Here is a 26074-nt window from a genome sequence, read left to right on the forward strand (position 1 = left end):
GGTCATTATAATAAAAGGGAGTAATGAGGTAAGTTAGTAAGATGGGAAGAAAGATTAAAATGAGAGGAGAATTCTCTAATGGGGGTAATGAAGAAATCTCATGGCTTCTGCCAAAAAAAAGAAGAAATCTCGTGGCATCATTATAATTTAGTATATATATACAGATGCCAAAAGCATATGGTTTGATGGCACCCAATGTGCAATTTAATGATTTTATTATTTTATTATATCCCCAATCCCCATATAATGTTCCCACTTGTATTCCACTTGTATTTTTCATCTCTTCGAATAAGTATCGTTCTTTCCATCCAGAGGATTTGATCTCAACTTGTCAAGGCAATTCCCAAAGAACTTTTTCCCAGAGGCCATGATGGGTTCTTCCGGTTTGAAGGATGTACTGGGTCAACTCGACAAAGACTCGTTCGTCTCCCTCCTCTCTAAGCTCATCGGAGAGGCCAAATACGTTCAGAACAACCCACCGGAGCTGATCCCAGAAGAGGACAGGGTGGCCAAGCACGTCTTGGATGCACTCCTCCCTTACAGCACCACTACTGGTGGAGGACCCTTGATAGTAAATCATGTTACTTACGTTCAAGGCAGAGGCAACGTTATCGTCGAGTACCCGGGAACCGTTTCCGGGAAGATTCTGTCCTTCGTCGGCTGTCACATGGACGTTGTCACGGCCAACCCTGATGACTGGGTTCGCTATCTTCTCTCTTTTTATTCTTCTTTCATGATTCTTTCTGGGTTTCTCTTTAGTATGCTTCAGTTATGCCCTTTGTTATTTCTATGATTAACCTTTTAAGTTTCTTCTTGGATTCAAGCTTCTGGTTTTGTCTTTTTTTTTTTAATTACCTATTTCATCTTGTTAACAGATACTTCGTGTATAAAGGGAAATATGGCTTTCTTTTTCTTTTTGCAACATCAGTGACAGATTTATTTCTTGGAGTATGAACATATAACGTAAATTATCTGCTGATCAGACAGCAGGATTGAACTTTTAACATCTGTTTTCAGGATTTTGATCCTTTCTCTTTGAGCATTGATGGAGACAAACTTCGTGGCCGTGGAACGACTGATTGTTTGGGGCATGTGGCTCTTGTAACTGAACTCATGCGGATGCTGGGGAAAACAAAACCGCAGTTGAAGTCAACTGTGGTGGCGGTCTTTATAGCGAACGAAGAAAACTCATCAATATTGGGGGTCGGTGTTGATGCTATTGTAAAAGACGGGTTGCTTAATAAGCTCAAACAAGGTCCTTTGTAAGCAATAAACACTCCCTTTACCAGAATTAGAAAAAGAGAAAAGATGGAATCAAAAGTTTAATATTATGGTATTTCGTCTAATAATGATTCATGTGCATTGTTATCTCTATGTAGGTTTTGGATTGATACTGCAGATAAACAACCTTGCATTGGTACTGGTGGCATGGTATCTTGGAAGCTTAGAACAACAGGGAAACTTTTCCATAGTGGTCTAGCTCACAAGGTACCTTATTTCATCTTTGGTTGTCTATACTTTTTTTTTGATCAATTCTTTGGTTGTCTATACTCAGCAGTTAGCAACATTCTCGGCCTATATAATGTTGGATAGAAATTGAACTGTGTACTCTGTTTTGCACTTCTAAACATGAGCCATGAAAAAAAGGTCAAACCATCCAGTTCTTATTTTTCATCAAGCAATAAATTCAGTAACTCCTGATGTTATCATAAAGACAAGGTGTATAATTGCTTTGTTACATTGTCACAGAACAAAAGCAAAAACCATTGCCATTTTCTGATAATAGTATGGTGTTTTAAAAGACAGGTGTGAGGGTTATGATCTCATCTCCCAGGAAAGGAATAGAAACACAAACACATGGAAATATACACTATATACACCCATCAAAAGATATTCACGATATGCATATTTATATATTTAGGAGAAACACATCAATAATCTAACTATCATGTTGAAGAAAAACTAAAGTTGTAGACTTTATCTTCTTTTCTTTTAACAATGTTTTTGCCTATTACTATAAAAAATGATAAAGTTGCATAGGTGAAAAAAATAACACTTAATTTTTGCACTTGCTAATTACAAGTAATATTTTTCAATTAAGTATTGAAAATTGAAAAATTAAATCACTCATGTAATAAATTAATTGGAATTATAAAATTTTATTTCAAGAAGCAGCCATGAATATGATGATGATGGAAGCAGAATAGTGCCAAGATATGCCACTATTGCCCTTCATTGGTGAATAGAGAAGCTTGTCTGGGCTCAAACTTCCATGGCTTCTACTTTTTGTGTTGAGAACTGGAGTTTTCTTCTTATTTTTATACCATATGTTGATACAATTGATAGTTACTGATTAAGAGAAGGGAACAATATTGCCCCAAAAAGGTTTGGAAGGTGCTAAATACAATCTATGTAAAACTGGAAGCACAATATTTATATTTTAGACATAATTAAGAATAAAATACCAAAAATGAAAAAAAATGTTGAGTCTTTTATTTTTATGGCAGTGTTTTAAAAGTGCAAGGCGCAAAAAAAAAAAAAAAAAAAAAAAACACAAGGGGCAATTTTCACCCAAGGTGCAAGGCACAAGGTGAGGCACAAAAGTATCCTAAGTTTATCTAGTTTGCTTCTGCCCTTGAGTGCCTAGCTTCTCTGATTCATGGCTGCTTGATCTCTCCACATAGCAGAAAAGTAGTGGAAACTATTAATTGAAACTCAACCAAAATGGTACCTTGACACATTCTCTAGGTAAAGTAAACTAAATTATGGGATCTTATAGTTTGTTCACTTGGGAACCTTCAATATTTCCATTCACACAGAAGAAACTCTGTGCCTCCCCCATCTAAATCATGTGTTTGAGTGATCTATAAGGACATTTTTAGTTAAAAGTCATAAAGGGTAAAAGAAAAAAAGAATTTAGTTTTCTGAAATCCATGTTAAGAACTAAGAAGGCCTATGGTGTGTAGGCTATAAATCCTTTGGAGCTAGCTATGGAAGCACTTAAAGAGATTCAACTACGGTTCTACAGGGACTTCCCTCAGCATCCCAAGGAACAGCTCTATGGATTTGCAACACCATCAACCATGAAACCAACTCAATGGAGCTGTAAGTTATGAGCCTATTATACAATAACATGTTCATGTTAGCATTTGGAAACTATTATCTTTAGGTGTCAGAAAAAAAGAAAAAGGAATCAGTTTTCTTGGTATCGGCTGGTGTGGAGAACCTCATGTACTCTATTTTTCCAATATTTTTTGAAATGTTACAGATCCTGGAGGGGGTGTCAATCAGATTCCATATGAGTGTACAATTTGTGGAGATGTCAGGTCTGTCCTTTCAACAACAAAATGAAGATACATGCACAAAAACTGTAAATTGCATTTCCAATTCCACTGAAGAAATCTGAAGCCTGACTATATGACTTCTTTTTTTTTTTTGTTGCAGGTTAACTCCTTTCTACAAGTAAGTAGCTTACGCCCCCCCCTGCACCTCCCTTTTACAAAGATGTGTATACACCAGATGATTAAATAATAAAATGAAAGTAAAAAAATAGTGGTTGAGAAAAATAAACAAAAGAAATAATTGAGTAATTTACTTCCTGAAACTTTTGATTTGGTTTTAATCCTCACCCTTTTCTCTTAGGCTATGTTTGGTTTGAAGGAATAGGTAGGGGAACCTTTACAATCCTTGTGTAGGTTTCCCTTCCTTTCTCTACTTTTTCCTTCAAACCAAACACGGCCTTAAAGTACATTGAACAAAAAGGCACACTTTGACACAGGAATGGATTTTAGATAGGGATTATATGTTGTAAAGAAAGTCAAATGACAATATGCCAAGAACCTCAGATTAACAATGAAAAACATGATTAAATAATTGTTGAAGTTCGACCTGCCCTAGAATTCTGTCTTGTTCGTTGACTGTAAAGTAAAGTAAACAGCAAGAAGTAGGAGAGGAAAGAAGAAAGAAGAAGGAAGAAAAGAGAGAAGGTCTGGTTCGAATTAGAGAAAAAGTTATCCCTTGATTCGGCCAGACCTGCTATTATATTATTAACTTATTGGAAAAGACTTAAGTGCCCTTATTTAAGTAAGAGGCACTCAAACTAACATAACTACACATCAACATTCTCAACAAGTACAAAGACCGAAATACCCCTTCACTAACACCACTAACACTCCCCCTCAAGCTGGTGAGTATATATTATATAATCCCAGCTTGTTACATATGTAGTCCACTCTCCCCCGACTCAAACCTTTTGTAAACAAGTCTGCCCACTGGTTTCTCGTACTAACATATGCAGTTTCTATCACTCCATTCAGCACTTTCTCTTTCACAAAATGACAGTCAACTTCGATGTGCTTGGTTCTTTCATGAAACATCAGATTGGAAGAGATATGAACCGCTGCCTGATTGTCACAATAGAGCTTCATTGGAGTACTGATGTCATATCTTATCTCCTGTAGAAGGTTCCTTAGCCACACTAATTCACAAGCAGTATGTGCCATGGCCCTATATTCTGCTTTTGCACTGCTTCTTGCCACAACTGTTTGCTTCTTACTTTTCCACGTTACCAGGTTACCCCCCAGAAAGGTGCAATAGCCTGTGGTAGATCGTCTATCAGACATAGAACTTGCCCAATCAGCATCGGTGTACCCTTCTACTACCAGTTTTCCACCACTCCTGTACAGCAAACCACGACCAGGAGCTCCTTTCAGATACCTCACAATCCTTAGCACTGCATTTCAATGTGGGACCAAAGGTTTCTATATGAACTGACTCACCACACTAACCGCAAATGAAATATCTGGCCGAGTAATGGTTAGATAGTTTAGTTTGCCTATAAGTCGTCAGTATCTGCCAGGGTCTTCAAATACTTCACCTATATCACTGCTTAGCCTCGTATTTGTTTCCATAGGTGTCTCAGTCGGTTTAGTACCCAACAACCCTGTTTCTTCCAATAAATCAAGCACATACTTCCTCTGACACAAATTAATGCCATGCTTAGATCTTGCTACCTCTATGCCTAAAAAGTATTTCAACTTGCTAAGGTCCTTTGTCTGAAAGTGTTCCTGTAGGAATGCCTTCAATCTGTCAATGCCCATTTTATCATTCCCAGTCACAACGATATCATCCACATACACCACCAATATTATTTTGTCTGCCGAAGAGTCAAGACTGAAGACAGAGTGATCAACTTGGCACTGTTTCATACCAAATTTCTTGACCACCTCACTGAACCTACCAAACCATGCTCGAGGGGATTGTTTAAGTCCATATATAGTCTTCTTAAGTCTGCATACCTTACCATCCTCCCCCTGAGCGACAAACCTTGGTGGTTGCTCCATGTAGACCTCCTCGAGCAAATCACCATGCAAAAAGGCATTTTTGATATCCAGCTGATGTAGAGGCCAATCATACATAGCTGCAAGGGAGATGACGACACAAACTGACCCTATCTTAGCAACCGGGGAGAATGTCTCTGTGTAGTCAATGCCATGGGTTTGGGAGTACCCTTTGGCAACTAGCCACGCCTTCAGGCGCTCAACACAACCATCTGGCAAGTACTTAACACTATACACCCACTTACAACCGACAGCCTGCTTCCTAGGGGGAAGAGCAGTGAGGTCCCAAGTGTGATTATGATGCATTGCAGAGAGCTCTTCTTCCATAGCACAGCACCACTCTGGAGAGGTAAGGGCTTCCTGGACATCCTTAGGAACAACCACGGAGGATAACAAAGAGATGAACTGGCGATGGGAGGCAGAGAGGTGAGGAAGTGAAACAAAATTGGAAATAGGGTGAAGGGTGCAGGTACGTTTACCTTTTCGGAAGGCAATAGGAAGATCTAGGTTGGTGGCTGGTGTCGGAGCTAGAGCTGGATCTGTTGACGGTGATGAAGCCGGAGGAGCCGCAGCCGGTACACGCGGGCGATGTGTATACACGTGACGGATGGGTGGACGGTCAACAGGCGGTGGCACTGGAGGCAAGGACGTAGGCATGACTGGAACCAGAGGAGGTGGATCAGCCACAGGAAGAGGAAGAGGAGGTGGTGATGTGGAGGAAGCAGCATCACCAGACCCCACGAAGAACGAAGTAGACTTGAAGAATGTAACATCAGCACATACCAAGGAACGACGAGAATTGGGATGATAACACTTGTACCCTTTCTAAGTTCGGGAATAGCCAAGGAAGATACACTTCAGGGAACGTGCATCTAACTTGTCAGTCCCGGGACCCAGATTATGAACAAAGCAGACACACCCAAATACCCGAGGAGAAAGCGGAAACGGAGACATGTTGGGAAATAAGACACTTAAAGGAGAACGACCATCAAGAATAGACGTGGGCATCCGATTAATTAAGAAACAAGAGGTGAGCATTGCATCGCTCCAAAAGGTTTTGGGAACATTCATGTGGTGCATAAGGGAGCGTGCCGTTTCTACAAGATGTTGGTTCTTTCTCTCAGCAACCCCATTTTGTTGTGGAGTGTAGGTACATGAAGTTTGGTGTATAACGCCATGTTGGTCCAAGTATTCTTGAAAAGATGAAGACAAGTATTTACGACCATTATCAGAACGGAAAATTTTGATGTGAACGCCAAATTGATTGCGGATCTCAGCATAAAATTTTTGGAAGATGGTAAATAATTCACTTCTTTCTTTCATTAAATAGAGCCACGTCATCCTTGAACAGTCATCAACAAAAATAACAAAATATCTGTATCCATTATATGACATCACTTTATAAGGACCCCAAACATCTGAATGAATTAAAAAAAAAGACTCGACACACGGTTATCGACCCTAGAACGAAAGGGAACACGATGGTGTTTCCCAAATTGACATGACTCACAATCTAAAACAGAAAGTTGACTCAATGAAGGGACTAAGGACTGCAACACTTTCAGCGAAGGATAACCAAATTTACAATGCCACTGGAGAGGAGAAATGGATGACTGAAGGGCCGTTGACGTTCTTCCACCACCATCAAGATAATACTGCCCATCGGCTTCATGCCCTCCACCAATCTTCATCCCCGTCTTGAGATCCTGAAAAACACACATAGAGGGGTAAAATGTGATGGAGCACTTAAGGGACTTGGTCAGCTTACTAACAGACATAAGATTAAATAGAAGCTTAGGTACATATAAAATAGAGGATAGGGATACAGGGTCTAGGTCAACATTACCAACACCACAAATAGATGATGTGGAGCCATTAGCAAGGGTAACAGATTGTGATGTTGAGCAATGAGTGAGAGATGAAAACATACCTTGAGTTCCCGTCATGTGATCGGAGGCTCCAGAGTCAATAATCCAGGGGTTGGGTGTGGATGCCAAACAAGCCATACCTGAGTGTGCAAAGGTAGTTGTGTTCTGCTGCGACTTGGATTGAACAAATATTTTATACTCATCCCGAGGAACACTCATCATCTCCTTGCCTGGACCATCTGAGGGAGTAGAAGGCATCGGGTCAGCTGACTGGTTCTCCTATCTAGAGCTGAAACTGGTGTCACTAGTCATGGCATGGTTGGCCCACGTCGAGGGAGGACCATGTAAGTCATAGCAGTAGTTAATAGTATGTCTATCCAAACCACAATGAGTACACTTCCGTGGACCCGAGCCACGTCCTCTACCACGAGCTCCCCCTGAACCTCTGCCTCCAGTACGACCACCACCACGGATATGTGTAGATCCACCACTACCACTCCTGCCAGGCTGGGCTCCTCGAGCCCCACTTCTGCCACCTCGACCTCTCGACATTGCAAATGCTGATTTATCTGAGACATTAGAATCCATAGATCCAATGGAAGCCCTCCGAAGACGAGCAAACACCTCCTCTAAAGATGGAAGAGCAGATCCCCCTAGTATCTGGGCTCGTACTGGTTCATACTCAGACTTCAGCCCCACCAGAAACCGTGTCACATCAAGCTGCTCTCGCTGTTGCTATTGAACTTTGACATCAGAAGTGAGAGGATGATAGATATTTAACTCATTACGGATATTTCTCACACTGGCATAGTACTCCTCAAGGCTCTGATTTCCCTATTGCAAATTGAAGTATTCCTGATACAGTTAATATACCCTAGTGGTATTATCCTGACCTGAATACAGTTTCTTAGCATGATCCCACACCTCTTTGGCTGTGTCAAGAAACATGAAGTTCACACTGATTCTGGGTTCCATACTATTCCACAACCATGTGATGATCTGTGCATCTTCCTGTTCCCAGTCTTCATACTCCTGAGAATTAGCGGGGGGTTTCTCCTTTCTTATGTGCTTCACTTTCTTCTTCGCCTTCAGAAAAACCTCTACAGACTTGGCCCAAGGGACATAATTCTCTCCATTCAGTTTAATGGAGGTCATTTGGACATTCAGGTAGTCAGTAGATATCATGACACTAGGTTTACTATCACTGTTATCTGCCATTGCCGAACTCCCTTATCACTGAATTCTGAGCACTACACACTACACACTACACACAGACACTTCACCGAAATCTGCACACTGATTTCAACAATAATAAATGCTGAAAACTGCAGCACCACAAACCCTACTCACCGAAATCTGCACACTGATTTCAGCAATATTAAATGCTGAAAACTGCAACACCACAAACCCTACTCACTGAAATCTGCACACTGATTTCAGCAATATTAAATGCTGAAAACCACACTTGTAACACCACAAACCCAAATCCACAGCTACCGGAAGTTTCACCATTAAGTAGACACTATTGCCCTTCGAATCACACACAAACCAGAATAAACCCTAGCATACTGCAATCTGAAAACCCATCATACGAACTGTACTACACCTCTCATGTATTCCATAACAGAAAATATGCATAAAAAAACTTTACCTCATCGCCTAAAGGCCAACCACATGAAGGAATGAGACACCACTGCACCACACGTACCAGCCCTAATTAGGGCTTAGAAACCACAGCAACCAATCACCAACAACACAACCGGAGGCATAGGAACCTCCAAGGGAAGAGGGCGATCACTCCTTTTCAGCCCTTTTCCCAGTCTCCAACTCACAACTGAGAAACCCAAGAGAAACCCTAGTTCGAATGCGCAGAAAACAGAATTCTAGCAAGTCTGATTTGTTTAATGTTGCTCTGATACCATGTTGAAGTTCGACCTGTCCTAGAATTCTGTCTTGTTCGTTGACTATAAAGTAAAGTAAACAGCAAGAAGTAGGAGAGGAAAGAAGAAAGAAGAAGGAAGAAAAGAGAGAAGGTCTGGTTTGAATTAGAGAAAAAGTTATCCCTTGATTCGGCCAGACCTGTTATTATATTATTAACTTATTGGAAAAGACTTAAGTGCCCTTATTTAAGTAAGAGGCACTCGAACTAACATAACAGTACACATCAACATTCTCAACAAGTACAAAGACCGAAATACCCCTTCACTAACACCACTAACAATAATAAAAGGGGAATGAGTACAATGGTTTAGAGCAAAAAACTGTAAATCTACAATGAACCATATTGCCTGGATCATATCTATAGATTAATAATTAAAAAGATGAAAACCTTCTGATTCCTTTTCTATCTATTCCAGCATAACAGATGTTATGAAGAAAGTACAGGAATATGTAGATGATATCAATGCCAACATAGAGAAACTAGATACTCGAGGGCCAGTATCAAAATATGTACTTCCAGAAGAGAATCTCAGGGGAAGGTATGTTTATTTTCTTCTCATTCATGTTCAGATTGAAAGACTATTTTACAGTTTTAAACTGCTCCAATAGCCCTGGCTATTGGACGTTAAATTTTTCTTGGACTTCATTTGTCAGGTTAGAAGAGAGTGCTATAGGCTTGTTACTGTATTTCCATCTATTTTTCTTTCACTCACAAGATTATATATTCACTTTTCTCCAGACTTACAATTAGTTTTGATGAGGCAATGATGTCTGGAGTTGCCTGTAATCTTGATTCTCGTGGCTTTCACGTGTTATGTAAAGCAACTGAAGATGTGGTTGGATATGTAAAACCCTATTCAATCACTGGCAGCTTACCATTGATTCGACAATTGCAGGTTTATTTCCATCTCTTAGTAGAAAGCCTTCTGGAATTCTTGTCAACTAAGTTATTTCTAACTTTGTTTTTATCTTCTAGGATGAAGGCTTCGATGTTCAAACTTCAGGCTATGGTATGATAACTTTTACTATTTCTTACAAAATATGGAGCTTGGGTTATGTTTTATTGGATTATACAAAATCTTTCTAGGACTGGTTTCCAGAAACTCTATGCTCTTGGGTTTCCTCCCAACAGTAGGCCAAGGTAATTTAGGTGCCACTCTTTCACCTCACAACCTAGGATTTGTGCCCATAGCTGAATGCTACCCTCTTCCAAATTGATTCCTGCCACACAACTCTTATCCTGATTAACCTTTAGACTTGAGATCCTTTAAAAATCATTGACTAAATCCCCTAGTTTCCTTATTTTCTCCTCATTACAGTCTTCACAAAAAATTATTATGTCATCTGCAAATGTAAATGGGACATCACCACCTCATTTCTTCCTACCCTCCATCCCCTGATCAGGTTATCCAAATCAGCCTTGATGATCATTCTGCTTAGGACTTAAGCAATTAGGGTGAACAAGAAAGGGGATAAGGAGTCTTCCTATCTCAAACCTCTTTTAGCTGTGAAGAAAAGAAATCTCTAGCAACTCCATTTATTAAAATGGGTAAATGTACTGAGCTAATACAACCTCTAATCCAATTCCTCCATCTTTCCCCCAAATCTATCTTCTCTAACAATCCAAGAAGGGAACTCCAGTCCACCGTGTCATAAGCTTTTTCTAGGTCTAATTTACAAATCAAACCCTTTCTTGCTTTCATCCTCTTTTCTTCCACACACTCATATGCCACCAGAATTTGATCCACTATTTGCCTCCCATCCACAAAGGCTCCTAGATATTGGGAAATCACTAAAGGTAGGCTTTTGGCAAGATTTCAACCTTCCAGTTAGGACTTTGGCAATGATTTTATATAAGCTTCCTATGAAACTGATGGGCCTAAAGTCCTTTGGGATTTTTGCTTATTTTATTTTAGGAATCAAAGCAATGAACATTGCATTTGCTCCTAGTGAGATTTCTCCTTTTCCAAAAAATTCCTTAAAGATCTCCAACAAATCATCTTTTATGACTTCCCAACATTCTTGGTAAAAAAGCCAATGAGAATCCATCCGGGCCTGGAGCTTTTGATCTTTCCATTGAAAGTATTGCTTCATGGATCTCTTCCAGATTAAAATTCCTTTCTAAAAGAGTTGAGTGAGTTTCAGGTATCCTGTCCCAATCCAGATCCAAGCTTTCTCCATTTTTCCTTCCTAAGGTGGAAAAGATTGCTTCAAAGTGGTCCACAAAAATCTTAACAATTTCCTCCTCCCTGCTATAAGCCTGTCTTGCAACCTCAATACTTGAGGTTAAGTTCTTTCTTCTTCTTCCATTTGCCAGAGACTGGAAAAATTTTGTGTTGCCATCCTCTTCTAAGAGCCACTTACATCTTGATTTTTGTCTCCAAAAAATTTCTTCTTTTCTAATGAAGTCCTCTAATTCCACCTTTAGTACCTTTATGATCTTTTCTTTGCCATACATTCTCTTTGAGACTCCTTAAGATTGATCTCTTCAATCCTTTTTGTAAATCTTTCTTTTAAATCCTCTAATCTTCCAAATTCTTGCTTGTTCCACTCTTTTATTCTTCCTTTGAGAAACTTTAATTTCCTAGTGAAGTTGAATTCCTTGTTCCCCAAATTGATCCCACTTTTTGACTACCATTCTTTAACTTTATCAATAAATTTTGAATCTTCTAGCCACATATTTTCAAACCTAAAGGGAGTAGGGCCCCTCTAGTACTTCTCAAAAAGACAAAGAGGACAATGGTCTGAGGTCACTCTAGGAAGTGTTTTCAGGACTAGGCTACCCCAAAGGTCCTCCTAATCTATTGAAAAAAAGGAACCTGTCCAACTTAGAGCACACTGGATTCTCCTGGAAATTAGACCAAGTAAAGGTAGCTTGCAACAGGGGTGGTTCTTTTAGTTCCAAAGATTCCACCAAAGTATTGGATTTCCTCATGCTTGTGGTTATACCTTGACTAGGGTTGTTTGTTTCACTAGTGTATCTAATGACATTGAAATCACCTCCCACACACCAAGCCAACCCACGGACCCCTAATTACAGCTAATTCCTCCCAAAAAAGGTCTTTTTCTCTATAAGAATTAGGGCCATATACATTTGTTAAGACCCATGTCCTGCTATCACTTCCCGTTTTGAACTTTACCGAGAGTAAATATTGCCCAATGAGTTTCTCTTGGCTTTCCAATTCTTCATTTTTCCACATTGTAAGTATCCCTCTGGAGGCTTCCCAAGATGAGGCAAATGTCCAACTCAATACCCTACAACCCCAAATATTCCTTATCCATTTTCTGTCTGCCTTTGAAAGTTTTGTTTCTTGGAACAACACTACATTTGCTTTCTCTTTCCTCAGTACATTTCTAACCAGTCTCCTCTTTTTTGCACTCCCTAGGCCTCTTACATTCCAGCAAATTATCTTCATCTAAAATTTGTTAGAAAGGACCCCTGTCACCTCTTCACCCTCTTAAAATTTCCCTCCCTTTCTTGCCCTCTTTCGATTCTCAATTTTGTCATATGAGACACCGCCGGTTAATCTTTCTACTTCACCCCTCCCCCTTCTTTCCTCACATAGACTTTCAAATTGGCATTTTCTTTTTTGCCTTCTTTTGTTCTTTTACCCCTGCTTTGAGAGGATTTGGTGGTTGTTTCTCCAACAATTTGGTTCCCTGGTTGTTGCCCACCCTGAGATTTTTCCATAGCCTAACATTCCACCGGTTCTCTACTTTTTCCTCAAGAGCAATCAAGGTATTTAGATTTTCTAAAACTAGATCCATTATTTCCTTCTCTTCGCTTGCCACTAAACTATCCCCGTCCACTTTTTCAGAGGCATTCAAGTCATTGTTCGTAGTTGGAATAGTAGAAAACCTTATGTGCTGATTTCGACCAAGCTTCTTGTGAAAGGAAGAGTAGAAAGTTGGGGATTTCAGCAAAAGACAAAGGAAAGGGAAGAAAAGAGGAGAAGGTTGACTAGGATAGATTGACTTAATCCTAGCCGCCAGCCCCTCATTCTATTTATAATTAACTTAAGTATGAGATATTACAAAGATGCTCTAAGTAGGGCGGCAACTCAACCTAAGTAATTACAACTCTTTAAAAAATAAAGACTAATGGGCCCAAGGCCCAACAACATCTTAATTTAAATGGAAATAAACTAAACACAAGTCGGCCCACTCAACACTCCCCCTCAAGTTGGGAGTAGATGTCATACATCCCCAACTTGCGTAGATCATGCTCCAGCTTATTCTTTGCAACGCCTTTTGTGAGGACATCAACAAGCTGCAGATCAGAAGAAATGTATAGAAGACAAACTTCTCCAGAAGTTACCCTTTCTCTGATAAAATGTCTATCTACTTCAATGTGCTTAGTTCGGTCATGCTGGACTGGATTATGAGCAATATTAATTGCTGCCTGGTTATCGCAGTATAGCATCATAGGTTCTTCTGCCTGAACACCGATTTCTTCCAATAGAGAACGAATCTAGAGAAGTTCTAAAACTCCATGTGCCATGGCCCTATATTCGGCTTCTGCACTTGATCTTGCCACAACTGTTTGTTTTTCTCTTCCATGAGACTAGGTTGCCCCCAACTAGGGTGCACACTCCTAAAGTTGATCTTCTGTCATCGAGGCATCCTGCCCAGTCCGCATCTGTATAGGTCTCTAGTTTGAGCTGTCCATGATCAGTAAACAATATGCCTCTGCTTGGATGTCCCTTCAGATAAGCAAGGATCCTGTCAATTGCCTTCCAGTGCTGGTCTCGTGGAGCATGCATGTATTGGCTCACTACACTTACTGCATAGGAGATGTCCGATCTTGTCATGCACAAGTATAGTAGCCGACCCACAAGTCTTTGGTACCTCCCAAGGTCCTTTACTGGTTCACCTTCTGATGCACTGATTCTGTGGTTCTGATCAATGGGGGTGCTAGTTGCCTTTGTTCCAAGTTTCCCTGTTTCTTGGAGAAGGTCCAAGACATACTTCCTTTGAGAGAAAAATTCCATGTTTCGATCTTGCAACTTCAATGCCTAAGAAGTATCTCAGTTCTCCAAGGTCCTTGATCTCAAATTCCTTATGCAGGTTCCTCTTCAGACTATCAATCTCACTCAGATCATTCCCAGTGACAACAATATCATCCACATTAACAATTAGGATTGACACCAAGGATCCCCTGCGCTTCACAAACAAGGTGTGATCAGATTGAGTTTGAGTGTAGCCAAAAACAATCAGGGCCTTTTTGAATTTGTCGAACCATGCTCTAGGGGATTGTTTCAAGCCATATAGTGACTTTTTCAGCTTGCATACCTTTCCCTCTTTAGCATTATCATAAAAACCAGCTGGAAGATCCATATACACCTCTTCTTGCAAATCCCCATTTAGGAAAGCATTCTTCACATCCAGTTGAAACCGGTGCAACTGGTGCATCCGAACAGAGGTCATCTTTGCAACTGGTGCAAAAGTCTCTAGATAATCAATGCCATAGGTCTGTGTGTATCCTTTTGCAACAAGTCTTGCCTTGTACCTCTCTATGCTTCCATCTGCCTTATACTTTACTGTGTAAACCCATTTGCATCCAACTGTCTCCTTGCCTTCTGGTAGGTCCACAATCTCCCATGTCTGATTCTTAATCAAAGCCTCCATCTCTTCTTGCATAGCTGCCTTTCACTCAGGTTTGGAGAGAGCCTCACTAACACCCTTGGGTATAGACACGGAATCAAGAGAAGAGAGAAAAGCACGGTAGGAAGGAGAAAATCCACTGTAGGATAAGTATTGTGATATGCAATGAGCATGCACTTCCTCTTCCCTTTTCTAAGAGCAATAAGGAGATCAAGGTTATCTGTAACAGTGTTAGTGGGACCAATGGGAACTGAAATAGTAGAGGGATCAAGAGGAACACCTGGATCTGTATCAGCCGAATTTGGAGTCTCCAAGGGATCGACAGGAAGTGGTGTGAGTTCTGCTGTAGTGGAATCAACCTCCTTATGAAGTCTCTGCCGTGAGTAATACTGTGAGACGGAACGCAAAGGGGGGGGGCAAGGTAGGTGACATCGAATGGTTGTCAAGCATAGTAGTAGGCACAAGAATTGGAACTGGGAGAGGGGTAGACTGCTGACTTACTTCCCCAAAACACTCCCCCTGAGAAGGATTCCTTGAGAAGAAGTATGTAGATTCGAAAAAAGTGATGTCCATAGTAACAAACCGGTTCCCAGAGACTGGATCATAGCAGCGGTACCCTTTCTGATTCTCTGCATATCCAAGGAAGACACATTTCTTTGCCTTGGGATCAAGCTTCGAACGGTAAGGACTAAGAATATGCGCAAAGCAGACACACCCAAACACCCTTAGAGGAATATGAAACATCTCCCCCTGAGGAAAAAGAAGGCTGAATGGAGTGCTGAATCCAAGTATACGAGAAGGCATCCTATTAATCAGATATACTGCCGTGAGAACAGCATCACCCCAAAAACGAACCGGAACTGTCGCTGTGATCATCATGCTTCTTGCCGTCTCAACAATGTGTCTGTTCTTTCTCTCTGCAACACCATTCTGCTGTGGACTGTAGGAACAACTACTCCGATGGACAACACCATACTCCAACAGATATGAGGCAAGATGTCTCTCAAAATATTCCCTAGCATTGTTAGATCTGAACATCTTGATTCTAGTTCCAAACTGTGTTAATACCATCTGATGGAATTGTCTCACCAAGGATGGTACCTCATCACGTGATTTCATCAAGTAAATCCAGGAATATCGAGAGAAATCATCCACAAACAGGAGAAAATAGCGATAGCCGCCCATAGAGGGAACATGATAAGGGCCCCACACATCCGAATGAATAACATCAAAAAGAGAAGAACATCTTTTATTACTCGGTTTAAAAGAGTGTCTACAATGCTTTCCAAGTTCACAACCTTCACACTTCAAACTTGACAGACTCAGACTCAAATAGTTTTGGAAACAAAGAACTTCAAAAAGAAAAAGACAAATGGCCTAGACGATTATGCCAAAGTATAATCTGATCCACAAGTTTTGACTCACTGCCCTTGCAAACATGATGACTTTGGTGAATTGGAAGAGTATCCAGGAGGTAGATTCCATTCACTTCACGACCACTCCCAATCGTCCTCTTTGAATCCTGCTAAATACAATGTCCAAGAGAAAAAATTACTGAGCAGCTCAGATTCTTAGTCAAACTACTAACAGATAACAAGTTGGTGCTCAATCTAGGGACATAGAGGACAGAGGATTAACAAATGGAATCATTAATCTTGACAGATCCCTTCCCAACAATAGGAACATGGGATCCATCAGCTGTAGAGACCCTATCTCTGCCAGAACTGAGCTGGTAAGAGGAGAAAATGGTGGAGCAATGGGTCATGTGCTCTGAGGCTCTGTAGAGACCCTATCTCTGCCAGAACTGAGCTGGTAAGAGGAGAAAATGGTGGAGCAATGGGTCATGTGCTCTGAGGCTCCAGAGTCTATAATCCAAGGAGATCTCTCCTTACTTGAAGCAAAAACATAGTTTGCAGTGACATGTAGACTACCTGTGTGGGCAAGGGAGGTAGAGTGAGTTCCACTTGTGCTACCTGTACCTTGTTGTCCTGTTGCGGCTGAATTGGAACTAGCTGTATCCCTCTGATTCAGAAGTAACCCAAACCTCTCAAGCTCGGCCCTTACTGCAGCAGCTGCAACAGACTCTAAGGCAGCTGTAGTAGGAGGGGCCGGAGTGTCACCAGTAACTGTCATATGTGCATTTCCTTTCTTATTCTTCAATCTGGTTGGCACAAGATGTGGGTGAAGTTTCTAGCAAGTATCTCTTGTATGCTTCGGTTTCTTACAGTAGTCACAGACTAAGTCCCTTTTGTCTTCCTTCTTGTTCTCATTGTCATGAGATTCTTCATCATTACATCCCTACTGCACTCCTCCCCTGACACGAATGCATATGCTTGGGAGAGAGTGACACTGTCCCTGGAAAGAAGATGCTGTCGTGCAATGTCATACTCAGGGTTAAGGCCAGCAAGGAATTCGAACACCCTATACTTCTCTAAGTGTCTTTGATAGGTAGCTGCATCCTTGGTGGTTTCCCAAGCAAAGGTCTCTAGATGATCAATCTTCTGCCATAGGGTCTTAAGGACTGAAAAATAAGCTGCAACTGATCTATCTCCCTGCCTAGTAGCAATAATCTGATTTCTTAATTGATAAGCCCTAGCAACATTCTCCTTCTGTGAATAGGTCTCTGCCACCCCATCCCATATCTCCTTAGCAGTGTTTGCCCATAAAAAGTTTTTACTTATATGTGGCAACATAAAATTACACAACCATGTCATTACCATATAATTTTCTTACACCCACCGGGAATTGCCAGTTTCGGGTTTTACCTCTTCACCAGTAATATACCCCAATTTTCCACGAGCCCCAATGGCCATCTTTGTAGATTGGGACCATTCCAAGTAATTTGTACCATCCAACCTAACTGTAGTAATGGTTCCGGCTCCGAAGGGGTCTCCAACACCTCCTTCCACTGGTCCCATTTCATTCCCGGGCTTATATTCAATTCTGTGTCCCTCCATGTGTCTCAAAGAGGTACAGAAAACAGCTAAAAAATGCAACAAGAATAAACAGAATACCTTCTGGAACCAACGACACTCCTTTGGTGTTCTGGACTTTCTTCCCACGAAAGATTCCTTTTCGGTGGGATGGGGAGAAGAGAGAGAAGGAGCAACCGCCCTCTCTAGAGGCCTCCAAACCACATGGAACTTGACTCGCCCTTTACAAAAAACCCAGAGGAACCCTAAAAAAATAGGGCGCCACTACCTAGGTCAAAATTGAAGAGTCCAACAAAATCAGGACTCTTCCCCTTTCTCCAGTTTTTCTTGATTCTGATGAGAAACCCTAGACCAGCTATAGGGCATACAGATCCACCAAGAAAATCCAAAAACTGGGCTTACCTGAAAGCTTCGATCAGCCTCTTAAATCTCCATGTAGTCGGCCGATCTAGGGCTGCAAGAACGAATCTCTTCAAGAACCTTCAACCCGCTCTGATACCAAGTAGAAAACCTTATGTGCTGATTTCGGCCAAGCTTCTTGTGAAAGGAAGAGTAGAAAGTTGGGGATTTCAGCAAGAGACAAAGGAAAGGGAAGAAAAGAGGAGAAGGTCGACTAGGATAGATTGACTTAACCCTAGCCGCCAGCCCCTCATTCTATTTATAATTAACTCAAGTATGAGATATTACAAAGATGCCCTAAGTAGGGCGGCAACTCAACCAAGTAATTACAACTCTTTAAAAAATAAAGACTAATGGGCCCAAGGCCCAACAACATCTTAATTTAAAAGGAAATAAACTAAACACAAGTCGGCCCACTCAACAGGAATAGGAGAAATGATTGGATCTGCAAAGCCAACACAGAGAGAATTAGTACAAGGCAAACGGGAAAAATGTTGTGAACAACAAAGGGGATGAAAAAAAAATAGAGGGTGGTGAGGGTATTCCTTGAGGTTTAGTGACAAGTTCCTACCCAAGACCAAGCTTTGGAGGGTTATGCTCTTTTCAAGATTCGACCTGTACATCCAACTTGATCTGTTTCTCACATGTATTTACATCTGACTTGTTTTGAAGCTCGTTGCCCCAATTACGGGCCTTCTTTACTTGTTTTTGGATTATTTCTATGTTCTGTTCTCTCAATAGCACATCCAGATTTCCCCCAAAAGAAACGGTTCCTTTTTCTTCCTCCAAATCCTTCAACTCGAGAGTTTCCGTAGCAGAGGTTTCCTCAAAGAGCAACTCAAGACCCAACTGGTCAATGTCCAAAGTGTTTGTAGCCTTTTGTAGTGTCGATACTTCCAATGCTTGAAGGTTGGTCAACCTCTTCTTCTTCTGCAAATCTGAGGTCCTTCGAGTCCGTTTCTTCCTCAAAATCTGAATCGTCTAGGTGTTCCCTATTGTAGTGCAGATTGGGCTTCTTTGGGGTGGTTGAGTTTTCTACTTGACATTGAACCCACACAAGTTACTTACCTTTTGGTTTCAATGGCTTCTTAGACGCTGAGGAGAGCTTTGGGATAACCTTGGTATAGGTTCGACCTGCTTTATGGGAGACAAATGTTCTTCCCACAAAGCAAAGCTTTGGGATAGTCAATGGGGACGATGAAAGATGGAAAGTATTGTCCCTCATCGATGAGCTAAAAAAAAGACACTCGGCCTTGCTTTTGGGTCAGTCCGATCTGTTTCAGTTCAGTTTTGACACAGATCTTTCAATTTCCCCTTTTTAATAAGTGATTGATCGTCTTTTGATGTGCTTAACCTTAAGGTTTGCGCGTAGGACGGTTTTGAAGTTGCAAGATTGGGTTCAAAATTATTTAAAAAATTATCCTTAAATGGAAGCCCACCCAACGACGTTGTGGTTTCTATCTTTTTAGAGTTCAAATTGATTTTTCCTTTCTCGAGCCTTCCTTGCGTGAACTAGTGAGACCCACGTGGAGTATTACTTACCAGCTCAGCACCTTCTTCCTCCTTTGTTCCTTCTAACCAGAGTGTCACTTCAGCTGCCTTTGCCAACCACACTCCTCTCCATCTTTCATTTGTGAATATTTCGATGGATCGTGGGATGAGTTTTGGTCATGTTCCTAGAATCTTTAGTGAAGCTGCACGGGGATCCTTTGAGTAATAAGCCTTTAGCACTCCCCCACAAACCTCTACAATTTTCCTAAAGACATCTTCCTGCCAGAGGTTGAATGGCAATCCCAGATCTTAACAACTAAGCTTTCCTCAAGGAACTCCTTTTCATTACAAGAAGGTGCCTGATTCTCAAGAATAATTTGTTCGAAGTTTGAGACGAACATCACCATCTCCTCTTTGATCTCCCCCACATCCACTATTCTCTTTCACTCATCAAAGGGGAGTATCTTTGGTTTTTCCTTTAGTTGGGCTTCTCCATGATCAAGTCCAGGATGTCATTCCAATTAGTTATTCTCTTTTCTATCAAAATCACCTTTTTTCTTCCCCAATCTACCTTTTTGCCCCCTGCCCCCCCAAATGAGTTTTGGAGCCAATAGAGTGAAAACCAACAAAGTGTCTTCTTCTTTCCTTTCACTTACCTTCTTAACACTTTCCTCTGTTTCTTCTTTCTTATCAACTGCTTTTTGGACATTCTGGTTTCATCAGCTTCAGTTGTCTTTCCAAAAATTTTTCTAACATTCCTGCCATCATCTTCCACCCCTGTTTATCCTTGCCTTCTAGACGGCATATCCTCTGTCTTCTCCCTTGGCCGAAGTTTTCTACAAGTGTGATGAACCAACCCTTTTCATTTCTTCTAACTTCAACAATAAATTTCTTTCCTTCTCTTATTTGTTCATTTCTCCAACCCTCAGTTTTTCTTGTAAGCATCACTCCATCCACGAATCCTTTGAACCACCCTACTACCTTTGACACCCCCCCCCCAAAAAAAAAAAAAAATTGCTTTGTTAGCCTATTTGATTTTTAGAATCATTTCTCCTCTATTTCTCGATTCCTCCAAGAGAATTTTTTGTTCTTCTCCAACTCAAGTTCTTTTTTCCAGCTCTCCACTTGAACGAAGCTCTCCATCCTCCAAGCCCCTTCTCATAGTTTTCAAGGCGCCAAGGCGAGGCTAGGTGACAGGGTGGCATCTTGTTGCCTAGTCGCCTAGGCAATGGATTTTTTTAAGTAAAAATCACATATCCTAGGGTAGTTCCCTAGGTTCCATAGCCAACTTTCTTTAATAATTATCCATAATTTTCATAAGAAAATTATAAACTTCATGTTTAAGTCTAGAAAATCAAGATATTTATGAGAAGAAAAAGAAGAAAGTAAAGAAAATTCAAAAATATAGGGGCTGAACCCCTATTTTTGTTATAGGAAAAGAAGAAAAGAAAAGAAGAGATGTGTTGATTAGGCAAAATTTTAAGTTCTCTTATTGGTTCAGATTTTGAAGTCATTGAGGATTCAATACAGCAGTTAGCAATGCTTGTGCTGATTAAACCCTAACAAATAAGAAAATAATAAAAAGAAATTAGTTTATAAACTCAAAAGTGAATATTTTTCTTTTATAATGTCTATTTTATAATTATAATCTCAAAAAAATAACAATATAAAAGTATTTTATTACATAGTATGCAAAACTGCTTGGTGACTGGGCGAGGCGAGCCTCCAAGGGCGCCTTGTCGCCTTGACAACTATGCCCCTTCTATACACAATCATCTCTTTTTGAACTGAAGGGATGTCTAAATCTCTATGGTCGTCCCTGTCCATCAACTATTTCTTCTTGTCCTTCCTTTTTAGGGTTTTAAACATAGAGATTGAAAGCGATATATATATATACATATATACGCTAGTGCTTGCTTGCCTGGGTTGGGTTTACATCACAAGTATGTTGATGGGGTCTAGATTTGGGGTGGTGGGGAACAATGCCAAATAGGTGACTAGAGTGATGATGAATAGTGGGGAAACAATGCCAAATGGGTGGTCGGAGCAGTGGATGGTGGTGGTAGTGGTGCTAAGTGAGAGAGAGAGGTTAAGATTAGGGTTTGGTTAATAGGGCTAAACCAATACAAAGGAGGTGCTAAGTGAGGGTAGTGAGAGTGAAAGGGGAGAGGATAGATACTAGGGAGATGGAGGGTGAGTGGTGAGATTGAGAGTGAGAGAGAGTAGTGAGAGTTGGAGGCAGAGAGCAGAGACGACGAGCGAGTCTCGTCATCCCCTTATTAATCTTCTAGAATCTTCCCTATCAAGGAGTCTCCCAAATACATATACAATCAAGGCTGGAAAATGATCAACAACTGTCCCACTAACCAAGATTGAGTAATGGCAAGTATTAACACATCCCATTATCCATTTACACCATCTCTCACCAAACCTAAAACTTTCCATGACCTCCAACAAGAAACTCCAATCAACTAAGCTATATGCCTTTTCCAGATCCAATTTGCAAACAAACCCTTTCTTCCCTATTCTCTTCATATCCTCTACACATTCATTGGCAATTAGCATCTGATCAATAATTTGACTTTGCCTTTAAGTTCCTTCAACGTCCAATGACACTTCAGTCCTTCCCATTTCACCCTTGGATTACTTTCCTCCCACCATTCTTTATTTCTCTCAATAAATCCACTAGAGCACAACCACATCTTTTCAAATCTAAAAGGAGTTGGGCCTCTACCCCCACATCCTCCTCAGATTTGGAAATTGGCCAATGATCTGATGTCACTCTTGGCAAGGCTCTAGAAACTAGAGTGCTCCAGTGATCCTCCCAATCAATGGTAAGGATTGGTGGGAGGAAAGTAATCCAAGGGTGAAATGGGAAGGAATAAAGTCTCATTGGAAGTTGAAGAACAGCAAATGGTCTGGCTGATGCTCTAGCCAAACAAGGATCAAATAGGAGTAAACTTTTCTGGGCAGCTTTGTAACAATGGTTGTGAATTTTGTTCAGCCTTCTGGCTTTGGAATTCTTGAGTTGTAATGTCTTGTTTTAAATTTTTTAGTGAAAGTTACTGTTTCCTATCATAACAAAAAAAAAAAAAAAAACTGTCCAATTTGGAGCATATAGGGTCAGCCTGTAAGTTAGACCATGCAAATTTGCTATAGGAAAGAGGCAGTTCCTTAAGTGCGAAGGCATCAATGAATTGGTTAAATCTCCTCGTACTGAAAATTGTTCTCCGTCTTGGATTGTTGGTTTCTTTTAAGAATCTTATCACATTAATGTCCCCCTAGGAACCAAGGTCCATCCCACAAAACCTTAATATCTTCCAATTCTTCCTAGAGCTTATTTCTTTCCCGATATCCATTAGGCTCATAAACATTTGCCAATACCCATTCAGATCCATCTGGCACTTGCCTAAATTTGATGAAACTGTGAAGTTACCCACCAACTCTTCAATTCCAACCAAAGATTCACTATTCCACATTGTCAGAATACCTCCTGAGGCTCCCCATGTTGGGGACATTGCTCAATTTAATCCCCTGGCTATCCAAACACTTCTAGACCATCTATTGTCAAAGTTCATCACTTTTGGTTCTTGAATTAAAACAATATCCAGATTTTCCTTTTTAAGAACCTCTCTGATAATAGATCTTTTCCTCACCCTCCCTAAACCTCATAATTCCAACTCACAATCTTCATTCCTGCCACAAATTTAATCCCCCTCGACATCTCTTTTCAATCTTTCCACTTCACTCATTTTCCTTTTTCTTGCCTTGCCTCCCCTCCATATCTTTCCTTAAGTAGACTTTCATGTCAATGAATCTTGTACTTTTACACCCCATTTTTTCCATGAATTCAGCCACTGATTCACTTGGCCCAGATCCACTCTTTCTTTCTCCCTGCTCCTCATAATCACCCCCTGAATCTGTACTAAGGTTAACAGGCTTAAACCCACTCTCTTCCACCTCACAATAATTTCCTTTCTCCATTTCCTCTCTCTTCAAGTTCTCAAAGAAACTTTCAGTCATGGCCCGTATTCGTTTACTCCTAGCCTCCTCTTCTAGGATGCTCTCATCACCAATTTCAGCTTTTGCTTCCCTACATTTGGCTTAGGAACTAGCCCAGATGCTTGTACTGTTTGTATATATTGATATTTTTCTAATAAAAGCTAGAGTTATTTATCAAACAAAAAGAAGATAAAGAGAAAGAAAAGAAGGGAAAGAAGAGGAAATAGAGATGAACAGGAGATGAGACTTGCTTTTCATCCATATCTGATAATTTTGTCTTTTAGTGGTTTTGCATTAAAAATTGGCACTTTAATTAGCATTTCTTTATTTAACTTTATTGAAGTTATGCTATCATATTGTGTGGCAGCAGCCAGGGCTTTTTCAAGAGTTAATGTTGTAATTTAGAAAGAAAACTATAATTAAGGTCAGGTGATACATAGGCATTTTGGTCTGGCAATGCAAGTTGATGTCTATGTAACACTTAGGTGTCCTTTAGCCAACAAAAATAAATAAATGTATATTCTATAATGTGAAACATGACTTTCATGACTATTATGTAATTACATGATAACTACAAACTATTAAAACTACAAATCAGAATAGCAAATGATCCAACGACAACTTCTGTCTGATATTTAGAGAAGAAAGTGACAAGCATATTTGAATAAAATATGTATACACTCCATACACTTAGGATCGACTCAAAATGGGTTATACATACTCATTTTAATATAAAAGGGAGTTTTGGTCAGTCTAGGATTTGTGATGACAAGGAAGCTTTTGGGAACAATTGAGAATTATTATTAGGGTAATGTGAGAAAGAAATTATTGTTTAAGTGGGCTGACTGGCATGCCTTAGGCCAAACGACTCAACAAAAATGGTGGCTTATTTAGTGTTGACTTGATTTCAATACTACAAATTCAAATCCAGATCTTTATTCAAAAAAGAGTTAGAAATCACAGCCAATAACTATCATAGCAGCAAACAAAGTGAAGGAGAAAAGAAAATAGGGAACAACCAATAATCAAAGTAGTTGTAGCAAAAAAAAAAAAAAAATCAAGGTAAGGTTTCCAAGAACGACTTCTACTCTTCCCTTTCCATAATCATGCTATTGATCTATTTGAGAAATGTTCCTGTATTCATTGATAACTAGAAATGGGGGAAAAGGAGAGAAGAATTGCTAAATAGGCACTTGATGTTGTTATGGTACTTATGGTAGAACATTGCTGGGCATTTCATCAAGTAAGATGGGAATTTTGGGGGACTTTTTTTGAGAGCCATTATGCATTGGTTGAAAATGTACAATGCCTTTTTTAATCAGTGCTTATTTGATAAATCCCATAATGGGGCACATCTCTTGTTGGAAGGGGGTATGCCTGTTTACAACTGAAGGATTAGTGCACGAAGTAGTTACCTTCTTTTAAAACATACTTTTTAGTTGGGAGTGCCCTGTTTATTCAAAAATAGTTTGTGGCCAAATCGCCATCCTTTTTTTTTCCAAAAACAGCATCACTAATTATTCTGTAAATAATATCCCAGATTCACTAGGTTATTGTTACATATTTATTTATAAAAAACACGCATGCCTTTTATCGTGATGTTTTTTCAAGCTAAATTTCCTTTAACTGATGAAGACTTGATACTTATTTTGGCTGCATGCAGGCTTGATGGCCACATACCATGCAAAGAATGAATATTGCCTTCTCTCAGATATGTGCCAAGGTTTTGAAGTGTTTACAAGCATCATTTCGCAATTGGAAGATGACAATTAAAGGCATTGATCCCCCGAAGGTTCTTCCTAGGCAACGAGATCTCAGTAATTAGCTGGTAAAATAACTCTAGTGTGATACAATTTTCTTTTCCTTTTCCGGGCGTAGGCATCTCCTGAATGGCTGCAAGTTCAGGTTTTCCCAAGGATTTACTAGTGGACCTGGTTCTCAACTTGGGAATCCAAATGAGCCTTTTAATTGGTTTTATCTGCTAGGAGTGAAGTTTTCCATTAAAGACCATGTTGTGTTCAGCAAGTTCAGTTAGTAGCTTGGTTGTCAATTTGTCATTGTGAAACTAGAGCAAGAGTTCATCTATTGTTTCAGCCAAGTTGATATTTCAGTCTGGAGTCCGGAAAGGCTTTGTGATTGTGATTATATCCCCAACTCAAATGGAATTTATCCAAATGTTGTCATGACTCAAGTATTAGACCTTTTTCTTGAAGATGCCATGCCAGTATTAATAGTCAAATAAACCTCTTTATTTATAATTTGCCTGAAGAGATATCCTAAATTTCATGTCCTTAGTCCTTACCAATAGCAATCTAAGTTTGATTGTCAGCGAACTTCACATCACAGCGAGAGAATGTTTTCAACTTTAGGATATGAGCATATTTGCTAAAATAGAAGCACTCTCCAAGTCCCCATGCTAACCGGGGCTTAGAGCCCGTTTGGGGTGCCGTGTTAATCACTTAATTGAGCTGCAGTGGCTAAGCACCGGTGTTCTGGA

At 40.2% G+C, this 26074-nt stretch overlaps 1 protein-coding gene across 1 annotated transcript; it reads left to right on the forward strand.

The window, feature by feature from the left end:
* LOC104606478 (acetylornithine deacetylase-like) lies at positions 1–25835 on the forward strand. Its single transcript, XM_010271700.3, has 10 exons — positions 1–700; positions 1018–1262; positions 1380–1488; positions 2967–3105; positions 3269–3326; positions 3445–3462; positions 9565–9687; positions 9888–10044; positions 10125–10158; positions 25241–25835. Exons 1-10 carry the CDS (start codon positions 368–370, stop codon positions 25348–25350), a joined length of 1326 nt encoding a protein of 441 aa, XP_010270002.1. The 5' UTR covers positions 1–367; the 3' UTR covers positions 25351–25835.
* The last annotated feature ends 239 nt before the right edge of the window (positions 25836–26074 follow it).

This window comes from Nelumbo nucifera, chromosome 6 (genome assembly GCF_055504915.1).
Source record: "Nelumbo nucifera cultivar China Antique chromosome 6, China Antique-T2T, whole genome shotgun sequence".
NCBI lineage: Eukaryota > Viridiplantae > Streptophyta > Magnoliopsida > Proteales > Nelumbonaceae > Nelumbo > Nelumbo nucifera.